General features: G+C 49.5%; 1 protein-coding gene across 4 annotated transcripts in view; it reads left to right on the top strand.

The window, feature by feature from the left end:
- poldip2 (polymerase (DNA-directed), delta interacting protein 2) overlaps positions 1-19,626 on the top strand; it is a 66,690-nt gene that overhangs the window by 13,832 nt on the left and 33,232 nt on the right. For all 4 annotated transcript variants that reach the window (XM_070856874.1, XM_070856873.1, XM_070856875.1 and 1 more), the window contains exons 2-7: positions 398-479; positions 4,012-4,109; positions 8,127-8,226; positions 9,064-9,139; positions 11,247-11,354; positions 15,757-15,893. In XM_070856874.1, the coding sequence (XP_070712975.1) occupies positions 398-479; positions 4,012-4,109; positions 8,127-8,226; positions 9,064-9,139; positions 11,247-11,354; positions 15,757-15,893 (601 nt within the window). The remainder of the gene's footprint in view (positions 1-397; positions 480-4,011; positions 4,110-8,126; positions 8,227-9,063; positions 9,140-11,246; positions 11,355-15,756; positions 15,894-19,626) is intronic.

Consider the following 19,626-nt stretch of genomic DNA (forward strand, 5'->3'; position numbering starts at 1 on the left):
TTAATTCAGGGTCTGTTGGTACGTTTAAAGTGAGCTCGACTGATATCTGTTGTGAAGGGGTCGAGTCAAACTGTTTGATATTTGTTCAGAGGGAGGGGAAGGAACTGAACGCTCCTTGAAGTAGGAGATCAACAGGCGTTTGAGGGGTGACCACCGGTAAATAATCCGACGTGGGCTATGGATCGAGCGGGATTGATGGGTCTCAGTCTTTCTCACTCTGCACGCACCTTGCGAAGATGCTGCTGTTTGTGTTGGGCGTTAGATACTTACTGCACTGAAACTGTGTCTCCACTGAGAGTGGAGACTCTGTGCTGGGGCCTGGTGCGTGGGCCACTGATGACTGACCATCCTGCAGTTTGGGTCCATTCTGAAATGTGAGTTTTTTCTGTCTTCCCAGGAATCGGCCTGAAGGCAAAGTATTGGAGACAGTCGGCGTGTTCGAGGCACCGAAACAACAGGGAAAATATGAAACTGGTCAGGTATGAAACCGGGTTAGACCATAACACCAACAAGGATTTATATAGTGCCTTTAAAGTAGTAAAACGTCCCAAGGGGCTTCATAGGAGTGTTAAAAAAACAAAATTTGACACACTGAGCCGCATAAGGAGATATTGGGACAGGTGACCAAAAGCTTAGTCAAAGAGGTTTTAAGGAGCGTCTTAAAGGAGGAGAGGTTTAGGGAGAGAATTCCAGACCTTGGGACTCAGCAGCTGAAGGCACGGCCGCCAATGGTGGAGCGATTATAATCGGGGATGCTCAAGAGGCCAGAATTTGAGGAGCGCAGAGACCTTGGAGGGTTTTAGGTCTGGAGGAGATTAGAGATATGGAAGGCCAAGGCCATGGAGGGATTTGAAAACCAAGAGGAGAATTTTTAAATCAAGATGTTACTCACCTGGGAGCCTAGCACAGGGGTGTCAGCAAGCACAGGGGGTGATGGGTGAGCGGGACTCGGTGCGAGTTAGGACACGGGCAGCCGAGTTTTGGATGACATCAAGTTAATAATATAGCATTATACTGAGCACCTCGAATCTCGTCGCCGAGAGCATGCAGAAAACAGACACAGGCAGCGGAAGGAGCATGTGGCAAACCAGACTTCCCACCCTTTCCTTCCCACCTGTGACAGAGACTGTAATTCCCATATTGGACTGTTCAGTCACCTAAGAACTCACTTTGGATGATGTGGAATCTGTATGGGTGGAGCTGCGGAATACCAAAGGGCAGAAAACGCTAGTGGGAGTTGTGTACAGACCACCAAACAGTAGTAGTGAGGTTGGGGACAGCATCAAATAATAAATTAGGGATGCGTGCAATAAAGGTACAGCAGTTATCATGGGCGACTTTAATCTACATATAGATTGGGCTAACCTAACTGGTAGCAATAAGGTGGAAGAGGATTTCCTTGAGTGTATTAATGGTTTTATGGACCAATACATCAAGGAACCAACTAGAAGGCTGGCCATTCTAGACTGGGTGATGTGCAATGAGAAAGGACTAATTAGCAATCTTGTTGTGTGAGGCCCCTTGGGGAAGAGTGATGATAAAAAGGTAGAATTCTTCATTTAAGATGGAGGGTGACACAGTTAATTCAGAGACTAGGGTCCTGAACTTAAGGAAAGGTAACTTCGATGGTATGAGTCGTGAATTGGCTAGAATAGACTGGCAAATGATACTTAAAGGGTTGACGGTGGATAGGCAATGGCAAACATTTAAAGATCACATGGATGAACTTCAATAATTGTACATCCCTGTCTGGAGTAAAAATAAAACTGGGAAGGTGGCTCAACCGTGGCTAACAAGGGAAATTAAGGATAGTGTTAAATCCAAGGAAAAGGCATATACATTGGCCAGAAAAAGCAGCAAACATGAGGACTGGGAGAAATTTAGAATTCAGCAGAGGAGGACAAAGGGTTTAATTAGGAGGGGGAAAATAGAGTATGAGAGGAAGCTTGCCGGAAACATAAAAACTGACTGCAAGAGCTTCTATAGATATGTGAAGACAAACGTAGGTCCCTTGCAGTCAGATTCAGGTGAATTTATAATGTGGAACAAACAAATGGCAGACCAGTTGAATAAATACTTTGGTTCTGTCTTCACTAAGGAAGGCACAAATAACCTTCCGGAAGTACTAGGGGACCGAAGGTCTATTGAGAAGGAGGAACTAAAGGATATCCTTATTAGGCGGGAAATTGATGGGATTGAAGGCTGATAAATCCCCGGGGCCTGATAGTCTGCATCCCAGAGTACTCAAGGAAGTGGCCTTAGAAATAGTGGATGCAATGGTGATCATTTTCCAACAGTCTATCAACTCTGGATCAGTTCCTATGGACTGGAGGGTAGCTAATGTAACACCACATTAAAAAAAAGTAGGGAGAGAGAAAACGGGTAATTATAGACCGGTTAGTCTGACATCAGTAATGGGGAAAATGTTGGAATCAATTATTAAAGATGAAACAACAGCACATTTGGAAAGCAGTGATAGGATCGGCCCAAGTCAACATGGATTTATGAAAGGGAAATCATGCTTGACAAATCTTCTGGAATTTTTTGAGGATGTAACTAGTAGAGTGGACAAGGGAGAACCAGTGGATATGGTGTATTTGGACTTTCAAAAGGCTTTTGACAAGGTCCCACTCAAGAGATTGGTGTGCAAAATCAAAGCACATGGTATTGGGGGTAATATACTGACGTGGATAGAGAACTGGTTGGCAGACAGGAAGCAGAGAGTCGGGATAAACGGCTCCTTTTCAGAATGGCAGGCAGTGACTAGTAGGGTGCCACAGGGCTCAGTGCTGGGACCCCAGCTCTTTACAATATACATTAATGATTTGGATGAAGGAATTGAGTGTAATATCTCCAAGTTTGCAGATGATACTAAACTGGGTGGCGGTGTGAGCTGTGAGGAGGACGCTAAGGGGCTGCAGGGTAACTTGGACAGGTTAGGTGAGTGGGCAAATGTATGGCAGATGCAGTATAATGTGGATAAATGTGAGGTTATCCACTTTGGGGGCAAAAACACGAAGGCAGAATATTATCTGAATGGTGACAGATTAGGAAAGGAGGAGGTGCAACGAAACCTGGGTGTCATGGTACATCAGTCATTGAAAGTTGGCATGCAGGTACAGCAGGCGGTGAAGAAGGCAAATGGTATGTTGGCCTTCATAGCTCGGGGTTTTGAGTATAGGAGCAGGGAGGTCTTACTGCAGTTGTACTGGGTCTTGGTGAGGCCTCACCTGGAATAGTGTGTTCAATTTTGGTCTCCTTATCTGAGGAAGGATGTTCTTGCTATTGAGGGAATGCAGCAAAGGTTCACCAGACTGATTCCAGGGATGGCTGGACTGACATATGAGGAGAGACTGGATCGACTGGGCCTTTATTCACTGGCGTTTAGAAGGGTGAGAGGGGATCTCATGGAAACATATAAAATTCTGACGGGACTGGACAGGTTAGATGCAGGAAGAATGTTCCCGATGTTGGGGAAGTCCAGAACCAGGGGACACAGTCTAAGGATAAGAGATAAACCATTTAGGACTGAGATGAGGAGAAACTTCTTCATTCAGAGTTGTTAACCTGTGGAATGATCTACCGCAGAGAGTTGTTGATGCCAGTTCATTGGATATATTCAAGAGGGAGTTAGATATGGCCCTTTATGGCTAAAGGGATCAAGGGGTATGGAGAGAAAGCAGGAAAGGGGTACTGAGGTGAATGATCAGCCATGATCTTATTGAATGGCGGTGCAGGCTCGAAGGGCTGAATGTCCTACTCCTGCACCTATTTTCTATGTTTCTATGTTTTAGAGTGGAAGCAAGTCTTCCTCGATTTCGAGGGACTGCCGATGATGATGATGAGCTTGGATTAAAAGAAAGAAAGACTTGCATTTATATAGTGTCTTGACGATTACTGGATGTCTCCAAGCGGTTTACAGTCAATGAAGTACTTTTGGAGTGCAGTCACTATTGTAATGTTGGAAATTACCGGAGCAGTCTTTGACCTTTTCTCGTCTTCTCCCTGCAGTTATTTCTGCACAGCGTGTTTGGGTACCGAGGGATTGTCTTGTTCCCCTGGCATGCCAGGCTATATGACCGGGATGTGGCATCTTGCAGCCCTGACAGGTAAGAGCTGAATGCCCTCGAGTCCCTCGCTGCTCTACTAATTTTGTATGGTGCTCATTAAGCTTGAATATTACAGGTTGTGGGCGGTTTCTTGGGATTCCCACAAGATACACTCCGGTTTCCATTGGATTTTATTTCCCAGTTAAGGTGCCTTCCATTTGATCTGATTGTGTCGGACTTCATCCACCGCCTGGGAGTTGTATTGTGTTACACGAGTGTTGAACTGTTAACTTTATCTACTGCCCGGGAGTTTATCCCTGGGCTTGGAACTTGATGAAGTATGGGGCTCCCCAACGCTCCGTGAGTTTACACAGTGAGTGACTCGGCCAAATATACCAGGACATTCTGCGCTTTCGCTCTGTTCTGCGTTGGGTTGGCTGATGTGAGTTGTGGTGATGGCAGGCACATCACAATCACCCTCGGCATCTCTGGGCTCAGCTGATTTGAGGTGCTGAGTAGCAGCCATATAGACCAGGAATGTCCCAGGTTCGACCATGGCTTATGCTAAAGGTTACCTACTGATAAAGGAAAAAAAGAAAAACTACTCATCAATCACTTACCCCCTTGGCTGTGACGTCACCCTTCGATTTCTTTCTACTTTTTTACCTTCTCTCCCTGCACCAGCTGGCCCTCGACTGCTGTGTCTTTTATAGGCCTCCTCCTCCAACACTGCTGCTCCCTCCCCGGTGTCCCGCTATACTGTGAATGTCAGCCTGGATTATGTGCTCAAGTCTCTGGAGTGTGACCTGAGCCATGAATTCCTGACCTCTCCAGTAACTTATCTAACTGCCCTTGACCATGTTTGCACTTTTCACTGGTAACCGATCCTACAACTCAGCCTTGGTGTCAAAGTTCCCCCAGGTTCCTTTAGTATTCCTAACTGAAGGGATATGGGGATCAGGCGGGAAGGTGGAGTTTTGGTTGAAGATCAGCCATGATCTTATTGAATGGCGGAGCAGGCTTGAGGGGCTGAATGGCCGACTCCTGCTCCTATTTCTTATGTTCTTGTGTTCTTATGCTGAGAGTGGTGCATGTACTACAGTTGCCTCGAGTGATGCCAATGAAGCTGCACGTCGGCAATGAGGCTTCACCTTCATGAGGGAGAGGGAAACTGCTGGGGAATGGAAGTAGTGTGTAAGTTGGTGCGGGGGGGGGCAGGCAGGGTGAAGCTCAATCATTGCCTGGGGGTGGGCAGCACACAGCCCGGTCCGTGCGCAGTGCGGGGGGGGGGAGGCAGCACACAGCCCGGTCCGTGCGCAGTGCGGGGGGGGGAGGCAGCACACAGCCCGGTCCGTGCGCAGTGCGGGGGGGGGAGGCAGCACACAGCCCGGTCCGTGCGCAGTGCGGGGGGGGGGGAGGCAGCACACAGCCCGGTCCGTGCGCAGTGCGGGGGGGGGAGGCAGCACACAGCCCGGTCCGTGCGCAGTGCGGGGGGGGGAGGCAGCACACAGCCCGGTCCGTGCGCAGTGCGGGGGGGGGAGGCAGCACACAGCCCGGTCCGTGCGCAGTGCGGGGGGGGGGGAGGCAGCACACAGCCTGGTCCGTGCGCGGGGCGGGGGGGGGGGGAGGCAGCACACAGCCCGGTCCGTGCGCGGGGCGGGGGGGTGGGCAGCACACAGCCCGGTCCGTGCGCAGTGCGGGGGGGGGGTGGGGGAGGCAGCACACACGGTCCGTGCGCAGGGCGGGGGGGTGGAGGGGAGGCAGCACACACGGTCCGTGCGCAGTGCGGGGGGGGGGGGGGAAGGCAGCACACACGGTCCGTGCGCAGTGCGGGGGGGGGGGGAGGCAGCACACAGCCCGGTCCGTGCGCAGTGCGGGGCATGCAGCACACAGTCTGGTCCGTGCGCGGGGCGGGGGAGGCAGCACACAGTCTGGTCCGTGCGCGGGGCGGGGGAGGCAGCACACAGTCTGGTCCGTGCGCGGGGCGGGGGAGGCAGCACACAGTCTGGTCCGTGCGCGGGGCGGGGGAGGCAGCACACAGTCTGGTCCGTGCGCGGGGCGGGGGAGGCAGCACACAGTCTGGTCCGTGCGCAGTGCCTGGTTGCTGGTTTTGGGAGTGGGACAGTATTGCCAAGAACTCTGTTGAAGGTCACTGCCCAGGTTGATTAGCGAGATCAGATGGTGCTGCTACAACCACTTACAAAAGAGGGAATGGAATGAGGTCAAGTAATTTGTTTAAGAACATAAGAAATAGGAGCAGGAGTCGGCCATTTGGCCCCTCGAGCCTGCTCCGCCATTTAATAAGATCATGGATGATCTGATCATGGACTCAGCTCCACTTCCCTGCCTACTCCCCATAACCCTTTATTCCCTTATCGCTCAAAAATCTGTCTATCTCCGCCTGAAATATATTCAATGACCTAGCCTCCACAGGTCTCTGGGGCAGAGAATTCCGCAGATTTACAACCTCTGAGAGAAGAAATTTCTCCTCATCTCAGTTTTAAATGGGCGGCCCCTTATTCTGAGACTGTGTCCCCTAGTTTTAGTTTCCCCTATGAGGAAATATCCTCTCTGCATCCACCTTGTCGAGCCCCCTCATTACCTTATATGCTTTGATAAGATCACACCTCATTCTTCTGAATAGGCACAATCTACTCAACCTATCTTCATAAGTCAACTCCCTTATCTCCGGAATCAAACAAGTGAACCTTCTCGGAACAGCCTTCAATGCAAGTATATCCTTCCTTAAATACGGAGACCAAAACTACGCAGTACCCCAGATGTGGCCTCACCAATACCCTGTACAGTTGTAGCAGGACTTCTCTGCTTTTATACTCTATCCCCCTTGCAATAAAGGCCAACATTCCATTTGCCTTCCTGATTACTTGCTGTACCTGCAAACTCACTTTTTGTGTTTCATGCACAAGGACCCCCAGGTCCCTCTGTACTGCAGCAATTTGCAATTTTTCTTCATTTAAATTATAATTTGCTTTTCTATTTTTTTTTTCTGCCAAAGTGGATAACCTCACATTTTCCCACATTATACTCCATCTGCCAAATTTTTGCCCACCCACTTAGCCTGTTTATATCCCTGCGGCACCCCACTAGTTACTGTTTGCCAACCAGAAAATGACCCATTTATCCCGACTCTCTGTTTTCTGTTAGTTAGCCAATCCTCTATCCATGCTAATATATTACCCCCAACCCCATGAATTTTTATCTTGTGCAGTAACCTTTTATGTGGCATCTTATCGAATGCCTTCTGGAAGTCCAAATACACCACATCCACTGGTTCCCCCTTATCCACCCTGCTCGTTACATCCTCAAAGATCTCCAGCAAATTTGTCAAACATGATTTCCCTTTCATAAAGCCACGCTGACTCTGTCTGATTGAATCATGCTTTTCCAAATGTCCCGCTACTGCTTCCTTAATAATGGACTCCAGCATTTTCCCAATGGCAGATGTTCGGCTAACTGGTCTGTAGTTTCCTGCTTTTTGTCTGCATCCTTTTTTAAATGGGGGTGTTACATTTGCGGTTTTCCAATCCACTGGGATCGCCCCAGAATCCAGGGAATTTTGGTAGATTATAACCAATGCATCCACTATCTCTGCTGCCATAATAAAAAATGATTATATTAAACATTCGCACTGGGACTTTCTCCCAGTTGGCCACCGTGATTTTGGCAGAAGTTCGTCGGATCCCCAGAGAGACTGATCACCGGGGTTTCTGCTGAAGTTATGTTGGCTGATGGGGAGAATCCCTGAGGAAATTCCGGGCGTTGGTGTCTATAATCCTGTAGTGAGATGCAGCATTGAATCAGCAGCACAAGGAAGCCAGTTTCTTGTTCAGATGACCGTGCATTCCGTTGAAATGTTTTTCCCGTGTTCCCAGGCCCTGATACACACCTGGATCAGTGCAACAATCTCCTGTCCCCTTTGTGTGGAGCAGTGCTATGGAGGTATATCCATACAGCTCCTTGTTGCTTGAGGTGGGCGCAGGCAGTGTCTCGAGTTTAATATTCCTCGGCTGCATGCTGCAAATCAATGAATTAACACTTTGTGTCTTTCTCTTGCAGTAAAACAGAAAGTTCAGGAACTCAAGGTTCCAAAGAGGTCAAAGGCAAAACACACACCTACTACCAGGTGTTGATTGACACAAGGGACTGCCCTCATATAGTAAGTGTGAGCATCTGCATACCAGCTGTGGGCAGGGGCTGCTTATCCACCACCGTTCTGTCCCAGCTTTCTGCTTCTGAAAAGGCCAACTGGTAAAGTTGTGACTGTCCAGGGAAAGCCTAAGGCTGATGATGGGCTGTTTCCACTCTGTCGATGGGCTCCAGTGGATCACTCTGTGAGGCAGAAGAGAAGGAACCGTTACAGAGCTATTGCCTGAACGTAATGCATAATTATAGTATAAATCATTCTGTCACTCCCGATGTCTCAGTGGGGGTAAAGACACTGTCTGGTGGTACTGAGGCATACAGATCGCGGGTTCGGTTACTGATCGCTGGTCAGTGACTCCTGCTGGAATGTGCCTCTGTACGGAGAGGGTCAGGCTTGGGTCTGATGCTCCATGCACTGTGGAACATCCAGCCATGACCCCCACCTCCCCTCCACTGTGGCTACCCCCCTCTTCACTGTGGAACATCGGCTGTGCCCCCTCTGGGTTTAAACAGAAGGACTGGCAGCGTGGGCAAAGTACCTGGGAGCCAGCAGCATCTGGGGATCTGTAGCCCAGCACTTTCAGGAGGGGGTGAAAAATTGGGGGTGGAGGGTATTGTGGGTGGGGGGGGTGAGGGAAAATCATTCCTTGTTGGATTGAGATTGCAACACAAAACAGTGGGCAGACCTGAGTGAGTGGAGAGGTCATTATTATTTCTCTCCTGCTAAGTTCAGATAACATAGTGCCAGTGTTAATATATCCCTTCTTTGTGAAGTCAATAGCAGCAAAGTCAGCTGCTGTTGCCTTGTGTTTAGTTCCTGGTGATTTGAATGTGTGTTTTTCTGTTGCAGTCTCAGAGGTCACAGACTGAAGCAGTGACCTTTCTCGCTAACCATGATGACAGCAGAGCCCTTTACGCTATTCCAGGTAAGATGTTCGTGGTGTAAAAGCAGCAATGCCCCACGTTTGATCGTGGCTCCTATGTTGGCCTTTTAGCTGTAATTGGCTATGATTGGCTGCAGTGCCCCTGGATTTGGGGGGGGGGGGAGGGGGTAATTGCCCATTCCTGTTTGCACGCCGGGGTAGTGTGCACAAGTGGGTGAGAACAGCATCAAGCTCGACTGTGATGCACACCATCTAGGGTCCCATGTGAGGAACGGTCACAAGTGAGACCAATCAGCACCCTTAGAATTGTAAGCCAGTATGGAATCAGTACCTACATAAACTTGAGCTCATCCAAAACTCATGTCCTAACTCGCACCGTCCCGCTCACCCATCACCCCCTGTGCTCACTGCCCCGTGTCCTAACTCGCACCGAGTCCCACTCACCCATCACCCCCTGTGCTCACTGCCCCGTGTCCTAACTCGCACCGAGTCCCACTCACCCATCACCCCCTGTGCTCACTGCCCCGTGTCCTAACTCACACCGGGTCCCACTCACCCATCACCCCCTGTGCTCACTGCCCCGTGTCCTAACTAGCACCTAGTCCTGCTCACCCATCACCCCCTGTGCTCACTGCCCCGTGTCCCACTCACCCATCACTCCCTGTGCTCACTGCCCCGTGTCCTAACTCACACCGAGTCCCACTCACCCATCACTCCCTGTGCTCACTGCCCCGTGTCCTAACTCACACCGAGTCCCACTCACCCATCACCCCCTGTGCTCACTGACCCGTGTCCTAACTAGCACCGAGACCCACTCACCCATCACCCTCTGTGCTCACTGATCCGTGTCCTAACTCGCACCGTCCCGCTCACCCATCACCCCCTGTGCTCACTGCCCCGTGTCCTAACTAGCACCGAGTCCTGCTCACCCATCACCCCCTGTGCTCACTGCCCCGTGTCCTAACTCGCACCGAGTCCCGCTCACCCATCACCCCCTGTGCTCACTGCCCCGTGTCCTAACTAGCACCTTGTCCTGCTCACCCATCACCCCCTGTGCTCACTGCCCTGTGTCCTAACTAGCACCTAGTCTTGCTCATCCATCATCCCTGTGCTCGCTGACCCCGTGTCCTAACTCTCACCAAGTCCCGCTCACCCATCACCCCCTGTGCTCGCTGACCCCGTGTCCTAACTCACACCCAGTCCCACTCACCCATCACCCCCTGTGCTCACTGCCCCGTGTCCCACTCACCCATCACTCCCTGTGCTCACTGCCCCGTGTCCTAACTCACACCGAGTCCCACTCACCCATCACTCCCTGTGCTCACTGCCCCGTGTCCTAACTCACACCGAGTCCCACTCACCCATCACCCCCTGTGCTCACTGACCCGTGTCCTAACTCGCACCGAGTCCCACTCGCCCATCACCCCCTGTGCTCACTGACCCGTGTCCTAACTCGCACCGAGTCCCACTCACCCATCACCCCCTGTGCTCACTGAACCGTGTCCTAACTCGCATCGAGTCCCACTCACTCATCACCCCTTGTGCCCCGTGTCCTAACTCGCACCGAGTCCCACTCACCCATCACCCCCTGTGCTCACTGACCTACATTGGCTCCCGGTCCAGCAAGGCCTCAGTTTTAAAATTCTCCTCCTTGTTTTCAGATCCCTCCATGGCCTCGCCCTCCCTATCTCTGAAACATCCTCCAGCCCCACAACCCTCGGAAACCCAACGCTCCTCCAATTCTGGCCTCTTGCTCATTCCCGATTTTAGTCGCCGCACCATTCAGCTGCCTTCGCCCTTGGGTCGAGAATTCCCTCTCTAGACCTCTTCGCCTCTCTTTTTTAAGATGCTCCTTAAAATCTACCTCTATGACCAAGCTTTTGTCCCAATAGTGGCTCAGTGTTAAACTTTGATAACGTTCCTGTGAAGCACCTTGGGATGTTTCACTATGTTAAAGGCGCTATATAAATCCAAGTTGTTATGGGGATGGCTGGCAACGGGGTGGGGGGTGGTTTGTGAATATAGTTGTGCTGTGGTTGGAGAAATCTGCTTGTAGCTAGTGATACCATTGTTTGTATAATTGGATGCAATAACCAAAGCTGGTGAGACTGGGTCTGTCTGTACAATGTGAACATTTGCCTTGTGTTAGGTCTGGACTACGTGAGCCATGAAGACATCCTGCCTTACAGCTCCTCGGATAGAAGCCCCATCCAGCACGAGTTATTCGAAAGGTTTCTATCCTATGACCCTGCAAAAGGTAAGTGCGAGATGGATCTGCACACTGGCACCTGTCTGCTTGCTGCGTTTTGCTCTTGTTTTCGACACTGTGATGTTCTTTGTGTAAATTTCCAAAGAGTCTGGAATTGTAGCCATGTTCTATCACTCTGTACTTTATGGGCAAGAGATTGAAGGGGAAAGTGAGCTAGCTGTGGGGAAGCAGGCCACAAATAATGGGGCGAAAAGTGAGTTAGCCAATTGTTTGAGGTATTTCAGGTTGGCTCAGTTTGTAGCACTGGTTCCGAAGGTTGTGGGTTCAAGCCTCACTCCGAAGCTGGAGCAAATATTCTTACCAACAGTCCAGTGGGGTACGAGGGAGTGCTGCACTGTCAGAGGTGCCGTCCTTCAGACGAGACATTAAACCGAGACACAGCCTGCCTGCTTGTGTGGATGTTACAAATCCCAAGGATTTGAAAGAGCCAATTCTCCATGTGTCCGAGTCAACATTCCTCAATCACGATAAACCCATTGACTGGCCGTTCATCTCATTGCTGTTTGTGGGCTCTATGTAAGTTACTGCCCCCCAAAGTCACGAACTGTATGTTGCGTGCGGTGAGGTGTTTCTGGGAGATGTGATAAGACTGTATATAAAGGTGAATATAATTTTTGTGCTCCTCAGGGTGAGGGACTTTGGTGCTGGGAATTGAAATACTTCCCATTTCAGGTACCCAGTGGTACGTCCGCAAGCACTCCCTGGTCAGATCTAGTCAGTTGCAGAGAAGATGTCCATGCCAGCCATCCTACGGCCTCTGAGTGAAATTGCCAACTAGTGCCATGTTGGGGCAGATTTGTGTGGCAGGCTGGTGCCCACTACAAACTGGACTGAGAATGCCCCAGACTTGATTCATATTGGATGGTGCGCAGCCTGCCCGTGCTGGGTTGGAACTGGGGTTGTTGATGTGAAAGGCATACTGTCTGACTGGCTGCCCCATCCAGATCCCTTGCAGAATCTCTATACTTAAACGTATTGGAATCTAGGGGAGTGACCATTAAGCTTCTAAGTTAATCACCCTTACTGGCTTTAGTACTGGCCTGCACAGACCTCGGTAAGTTCATGTGACCAATCTCAGTCAGGGCAAGAGGGACCTTAGTCCCCTGGACCTGACGGCCCACATCCTAGGATCTTAAAAGAAGTGGCTGCAGAGATAGTGGATTCATTGGTTGTAATCTACCAAAATTCCCTGGGCTCTGGGGCAGTCCCAGCGGATTGGAAAACCGCAAATGTAACACCCGTATTTTAAAAAAGGAGGCAGACAAAAAGCCGGAAACTGCAGACCAGTTAGCCTAACATCTGTCGTTGGGAAAATGCTGGAGGCCATTATTAAGGAAGCAGTAGCGGGACATTCGGAAAAGCATGATTCAATCAAGCAGAGTCAGCATGGTTTTATGAAAGAGAAATCTGGAGTTCTTTGAGGATGTAACGAACAGGGAGGATAAGGGGGAACCAGTGGATGTGGTGTATTTGGATCTCTAGAAGGTATTTAATAAGGTGCCACATAAAAGGTTACTGCAAAAGATAAAAATTCACGGGGTTGGGGGTAACATATTAGTAGGGATAGAGGATTGGCTAACTAACAGAAAACAGAGAGTCGGGCTAAATGGGTCATTTTCAGGTTGGCAAACAGTAACTAGTGGGGTGCCGCAGGGATCAGTGCTGGGGTCTCAACTATTTACAATCTATATTAATGACTTGGATGAAGGGACCGAGTGTAATGTAACCAAGTTTGCTGATGATACAAAGATAGGTGGGAAAGCAAATTGTGAAGACACAAAAAATCTGCAAAGGGATATAGACAGGGTAAGTGAGTGGGCAAACATTTGGCAGATGGAGTATAATGTGGAAAAATGTGAAGTTATCCACTTTGGCAGAAAAAATAGAAAAGCAAATTATAATTTAAATGGAGAGAGATTACAAAATGCTGCAGTACTGAGGGACCTGGGGCATGAAACACAAAAAGTTAGTATGCAGGTACAGCAAGTGATCAGGAAGGCAAATGGAATGTTGGCCTTTATTGCAAGGGGGATAGAGTATAAAAGCAGAGAAGTCCTGCTACAACTGTACAGGGTATTGGTGAGACCACACCTGGAGTACTGCGTGCAGTTTTCGTCTCCATATTTAAGGAAGGATATACTTGCATTGGAGGCTGTTCAGAGAAGGTTCACTAGGTTGATTCTGGAGATGAGAAACATAGAACCATAGAAAATAGCTGCAGGAGTAGGCCATTCGGCCCTTTGAGCCTGCACCGCCATTCAATGAGTTCATGGCTGAACATGCAATTTCAGTACCCCATTCCTGCTTTCTCGCCATACCCCTTGATCCCCCGAGTAGTAAGGACTACATCTAACTCCTTTTTGAATATATTTAGTGAATTGGCCTCAACAACTTTCTGTGGTAGAGAATTCCACAGGTTCACCACTCTCTGGGTGAAGAAGTTTCTCCTCATCTCGGTCCTAAATGGCTTTTCCCTTATCCTTAGACTGTGACCCCTGGTTCTGGACTTCCCCAACATTGGGAACATTCTTCCTGCATCTAACCTGTCTAAACCCATCAGAATTTTAAATGTTTCTATGAGATCCCCTCTCATTCTTCTGAACTCCAGTGAATACAAGCCCAGTTGATCCAGTCTTTCTTGATATGTCCGTCCCGCCATCCCGGGAATCAGTCTGGTGAACCTTCGCTGCACTCCCTCAATAGCAAGAATGTCCTTCCTCAAGTTAGGAGACCAAAACTGTACACAATACTCCAGGTGTGGCCTCACCAATGCCCTGTACAACTGTAGTAACACCTCCCTGCCCCTGTACTCAAATCCCCTCACAATGAAGGCCAACATGCCATTTGCTTTCTTAACCGCCTGCTGTACCTGCATGCCAACCTTCAATGAATGATGTACCATGACACCCAGGTCTCATTGCACCTCCCCTTTTCCTAATCTGTCACCATTCAGATAATAGTCTGTCTCTCTGTTTTTACCACCAAAGTGGATAACCTCACATTTATCCACATTATACTTCATCTGCCATGCATTTGCCCACTCACCTAACCTGTCCAAGTCACTCTGCAGCCTCATAGCATCCTCCTCGCAGCTCACACTGCCACCCAACTTAGTGTCATCCACAAATTTGGAGATACTACATTTAATTCCCTCGTCCAAATCATTAATGTACAATGTAAACAGCTGGGGCCCCAGCACAGAACCTTGCGGTACCCCACTAGTCACTGCCTGCCATTCTGAAAAGTACCCATTTACTCCTACTCTTTGCTTCCTGTCTGCCAACCAGTTCTCAATCCACGTCAGCACACTACCCCCAATCCCATGTGCTTTAACTTTGCACATTAATCTCTTGTGTGGGACCTTGTCGAAAGCCTTCTGAAAGTCCAAATACACCACATCAACTGGTTCTCCCTTGTCCACTCTACTGGAAACATCCTCAAAAAATTCCAGAAGATTTGTCAAGCATGATTTCCCTTTCACAAATCCATGCTGACTTGGACCTATCATGTCACCTCTTTCCAAATATACTGCTATGTCATCCTTAATAATTGATTCCATCATTTTACCCACTACTGAGGTCAGGCTGACCGGTGGTTGACTTATGAAGATAGGTTGAGTAGATTGTGCCTATACTCATTGGAGTTCAGAAGAATGAGAGGTGATCTTATCGAAACATACAAGATAATGAAGGGGCTCGACGAGGTGGATGCAGAGAGGATATTTCCACTCACAGGGGAAACGAAAACCAGGGGCATAGTCTCAGAATAAGGGGCCGCCCATTTAAAACTGAGATGAGGAGGAACAACGTCTCTGGGGGTTGTAAATCTATGGAATTCTCTGCCCCAGAGAGCTGTGGAGGCTGGGTCATTGAATATATTTAGTGGAGATAGACAGACAGATTTTTGAGCGATAAGGAAGTAAAAGGTTATGGGGAGTGGGCAGGGAATTGGAGCTGATTCCATGATCAGATCAGCCATGATTTTATTAAATGGCGGAGCAGCCTCGAGGGGCCAAATGGCCGACTCCTCCTATTTCTTATGTTCTTAAATTAATGGCAACACCCCTGAGCTAGGGGGAGGATATCGGCCAGTTTCCCTCTCCTAGCACTATCTGATGATAGTACAGGTGCGGATTGGGATTGTCTACAGTCTGATAGCCTCGTCCTCAAGTGTCAAGCCTTATATATGAGGAATGGGCACATGGACGGCGGCAGCACCTGTGGAACTGTCCCCCAGCAAGTGTCGGTGCTCACAGGACCGGGGGCGAGAAAACTGGCGAAAGCAAAGCTTTCCAGCTGGCAGTGGTGGTGTGTGTGTGGTTTTCGGCACCTGGCTGGTATGTCCAGACATGTGGATCTGTGTTTAAAATGTTGCACCATTTAACCCACAGCTTTACCGTTTGTAGCCAGAGACACGTTGCGTGCCTGGCAGGAGAAGAACCATCCCTGGTTAGAGCTGTCTGACGTACATCGAGAAACGACGGAGAACATCCGGGTCACAGTTATACCCTTCTACATGGGCATGCGGGTAAGGGTCTCTGGTCTGCTTACAGGGCACACCAGCTGTTTCTAATGTTGGCACTAACAACTTTTGGTGAAATGCACTAGTAAATTTAACTGTCTCCTGTTTTGCACTTGCCAGTTTAGCACAATTCCTATAAATGGTTTTGGTGTAAACTTGTGCAAAGGTGCTGTTACACAGCAAGCTTTTACTGTAATTGTATTGAATGATCAGAGTCTGAAAGGACACTGACCTCTGGGGAGGTGTGATCGGCAGAGAGGGGGTAGGGAAAGCCAACTCCAATGGCACCCTCCTCCTGACAAAATGCTTAGAACACGGCCTCGTCATAACCAACACCCTGTTCCGTCAGAAGGACAAATAGTAAGCTTCATGGCAACACCTTCGCTCCAAGCACTGGCATCTGCTCGACGATATCATCGTCCGAGCGAGGGACCGCAAGGACATGCGCATCACCTGCGCTATGACTCACGCTGATGACTGCTGGACGGACTACTGCCTAATTCGCTCTGTCATCACCATCCACATTGCCCCAAAACAGCGACGACAATAGAAACAATGCCGCAGATTGTCCACAGCGCCTGGTCAACACTCCAAGGCTTCCATAATCAGCAGCTGTGAAGAGACGTTCGGTCACTTGACCAGGAAACATCAAGACTGGTTCGACAAGAATGACCAGGAGAACCAGAAGCTAATATGCCGCAACAAGGCCTCAGGAGCAGCTGCAATCCCCGCCGAAGCACTAAAGCATGGCGGAGAAGCACAACTGGCGCGGATCCATGACCTCCTCTCTCTTATCTGGAAGGAGGCGATCCCAGAGACGCGGTAATCGTGGCCATCTTCAAGGAAGGTGACCAGTCCGACTCCAGTAACTACAGAGGAATCTCCCTGCTGTCGACCACCGGGAAAGTCATTGCAAGAATCATCCTGAATTGCTGCCTTCCTGAGGCTGAAAAACTCCTCCGAGTCGCAATGCAGATTCCGCCTACTAAGGGGCACAATGGACATGATCTTCACCGTGTGGCAGATACAAAAGAAATGCAGGGAATAGCATCAACCCCTGTACATGGCCGCCTTCGACACTGTCAACCGTGAGGGATTATGGAATGTCCTCCTCAGATTCGGCTGCCCTCAAAAGTTTGTCACCTTTCTCCGCCTGTTCCATAATGACATCCAAGCCGTGATCCTGACCAGCGGATCCACCAGACCGGGGTCAAGCAAGGCTGTGTCATCACCAACGCTCTCCTCGATCTTGCTTGCTGCAATTCTCCATCTCGTCCTCAGCAAGCTCCCCGCTGGAGTGGAGCTAAATTACAGGACAAATGGGAATCTGTTCAACCGCAGCCGTCTCCCGATCAGATCCAAGGTCGTCCCATCTTTCGTCATCGAACTACAGTAAGCAGACAATGCCTGCGTCTGTGCACACTCTGAGGCCGAACTCCAAGTCATCGAAAACACCTTCATCGAGGCGTACGAGAGCATGGGCCTTACACTAAACATCCGTAAGACAAAGGTCCTCTACCAATCTTCCCCCGCCACACAGTATGCCCCCCGGCGGTTATCAAATTCCATGACGAGGCCTTGGACAACGTGGACCATTTTCCATATCTCGGGAACCTACTGTCAACAAGGGTAGACATCAATGACGAGGTCCAACACTGCCTTCAGTGTGCCAGTGCAGCCTTCGGTCACCTGAGGAAGAGTGTTTGAAGACCAGGACCTCAAACCCGGCACCAAGCTCATGGTCTACAGAGCAGTTATGGCTCAGACATGGCACCTCAAAACACTGGAGAAGTGCCACCAATGCTGCTTCCACAAGATCCTGCAAATCCAACGTCAGTGTCCTCGCTCAGGCCATTATCCCCAGCATCGAAGCATTGACCACGCTCAATCAGTTCCACTGGATGGGCCACGTCATCCGTCTGCTCGATACGAGACTCCCAAAGCAAGCGCTCTACTCGAAACTATGACACGGCAAGCGAGCCCCGGGTTGGCAGAGGAAACTCTTCAAGGACACCCTAAAGCCTCCTTGAAAAAATGTAACATCCCTATCGACACCTGGGAATCCCTGGCCCAAGATTGCCCAAAGTGGAGGAAAAGCACCTGAGAAGGCGCTGAGCACCTTGAGTCTTTTTGCCAAGAACAAGCTGAAGCCAAGCGTCGACAGCAGAAGGAACGCACGGCAACCCAGACACCCCATCCACCCGCCCCTCCAACCACCGTCTGCCCCACCTGTGACGGAGACTGTAGGTCCCGCATTGGGCTCTTCAGTCACCTGAGAACTCAATTCTAGTGCAGAAGCAGTCAGAATCAGGGGAAGTCATAACGGGGAACAAAGAAATGGCAGACCAATTGAACAAGTACTTTGGTTCGGTATTCACTAAGGAGGACACAAACAACCTTCCGGATATAAAAGGGGTCAGAGGGTCTAGTAAGAAGGAGGAACTGAGGAAATCCTTATTAGTCGGGAAATTGTGTTGGGGAAATTGATGGGATTGAAGGCCAATAAATCCCCAGGGCCTGATGGACTGCATCCCAGAGTACTTAAGGAGGTGGCCTTGGAAATAGCGGATGCATTGACAGTCATTTTCCAACATTCCATTGACTCTGGATCAGTTCCTATGGAGTGGAGGGTAGCCAATGTAACCCCACTTTTTAAAAAAGGAGGGAGAGAGTAAACGGAATTATAGACCGGTCAGCCTGACATCGGTAGTGGGTAAAATGATGGAATCAATTATTAAGGATGTCATAGCAGCGCATTTGGAAAGAGGTGACATGATGGGTCCAAGTCAGCATGGATTTGTGAAAGGGAAATCATGCTTGACAAATCTTCTTGAATTTTTTGAGGATGTTTCCAGTAGAGTGGACAAGGGAGAACCAGTTGATGTGGCATATTTGGACTTTCAGAAGGCTTTCGACAAGGTCCCACACAAGAGATTAATGTGCAAAGTTAAAGCACATGGGATTGGGGGTAGTGTGCTGACGTGGATTGAGAACTGGTTGGCAGACAGGAAGCAAAGAGTAGGAGTAAATGGGTACTTTTCAGAATGGCAGGCGGTGACTAGTGGGGTACCGCAAGGTTCTGTGCTGGGGCCCCAGCTGTTTACATTGTACATTAATGATTTGGACGAGGGGATTAAATGTAATATCTCCAAATTTGTGGATGACACTAAGTTGGGTGGCAGTGTGAGCTGCGAGGAGGATGCTATGAGGCTGCAGAGTGACTTGGATAGGTTAGGTGAGTGGGCAAATGCATGGCAGATGAAGTATAATGTGGATAAATGTGAGGTTATCCACTTTGGTGGTAAAAACAGAGAGACAGACTATTATCTGAATGGTGACAGATTAGGAAAAGGGGAGGTGCAACGAGACCTGGGTGTCATGGTACATCAGTCATTGAAGGTTAGCATGCAGGTACAGCAGGCAGTTAAGAAAGCAAATGGCATGTTGGCCTTCATAGCGAGGGGATTTGAGTACAGGGGCAGGGAGGTGTTGCTACAGTTGTACAGGGCCTTGGTGAGGCCACACCTGGAGTATTGTGTACAGTTTTGGTCTCCTAACTTGAGGAAGGACATTCTTGCTATTGAGGGAGTGCAGCGAAGATTCACTGGACTGATTCCCGGGATGGCGGGACTGACCTATCAAGAAAGACTGGATCAACTGGGCTTGTATTCACTGGAGTTCAGAAGAACGAGAGGGGATCTCATAGAAACGTTTAAAATTCTGATGGGTTTAGACAGGT

Source organism: Pristiophorus japonicus, chromosome 16 (genome assembly GCF_044704955.1).
Source record: "Pristiophorus japonicus isolate sPriJap1 chromosome 16, sPriJap1.hap1, whole genome shotgun sequence".
Classification (NCBI taxonomy): Eukaryota; Metazoa; Chordata; class Chondrichthyes; family Pristiophoridae; genus Pristiophorus; species Pristiophorus japonicus.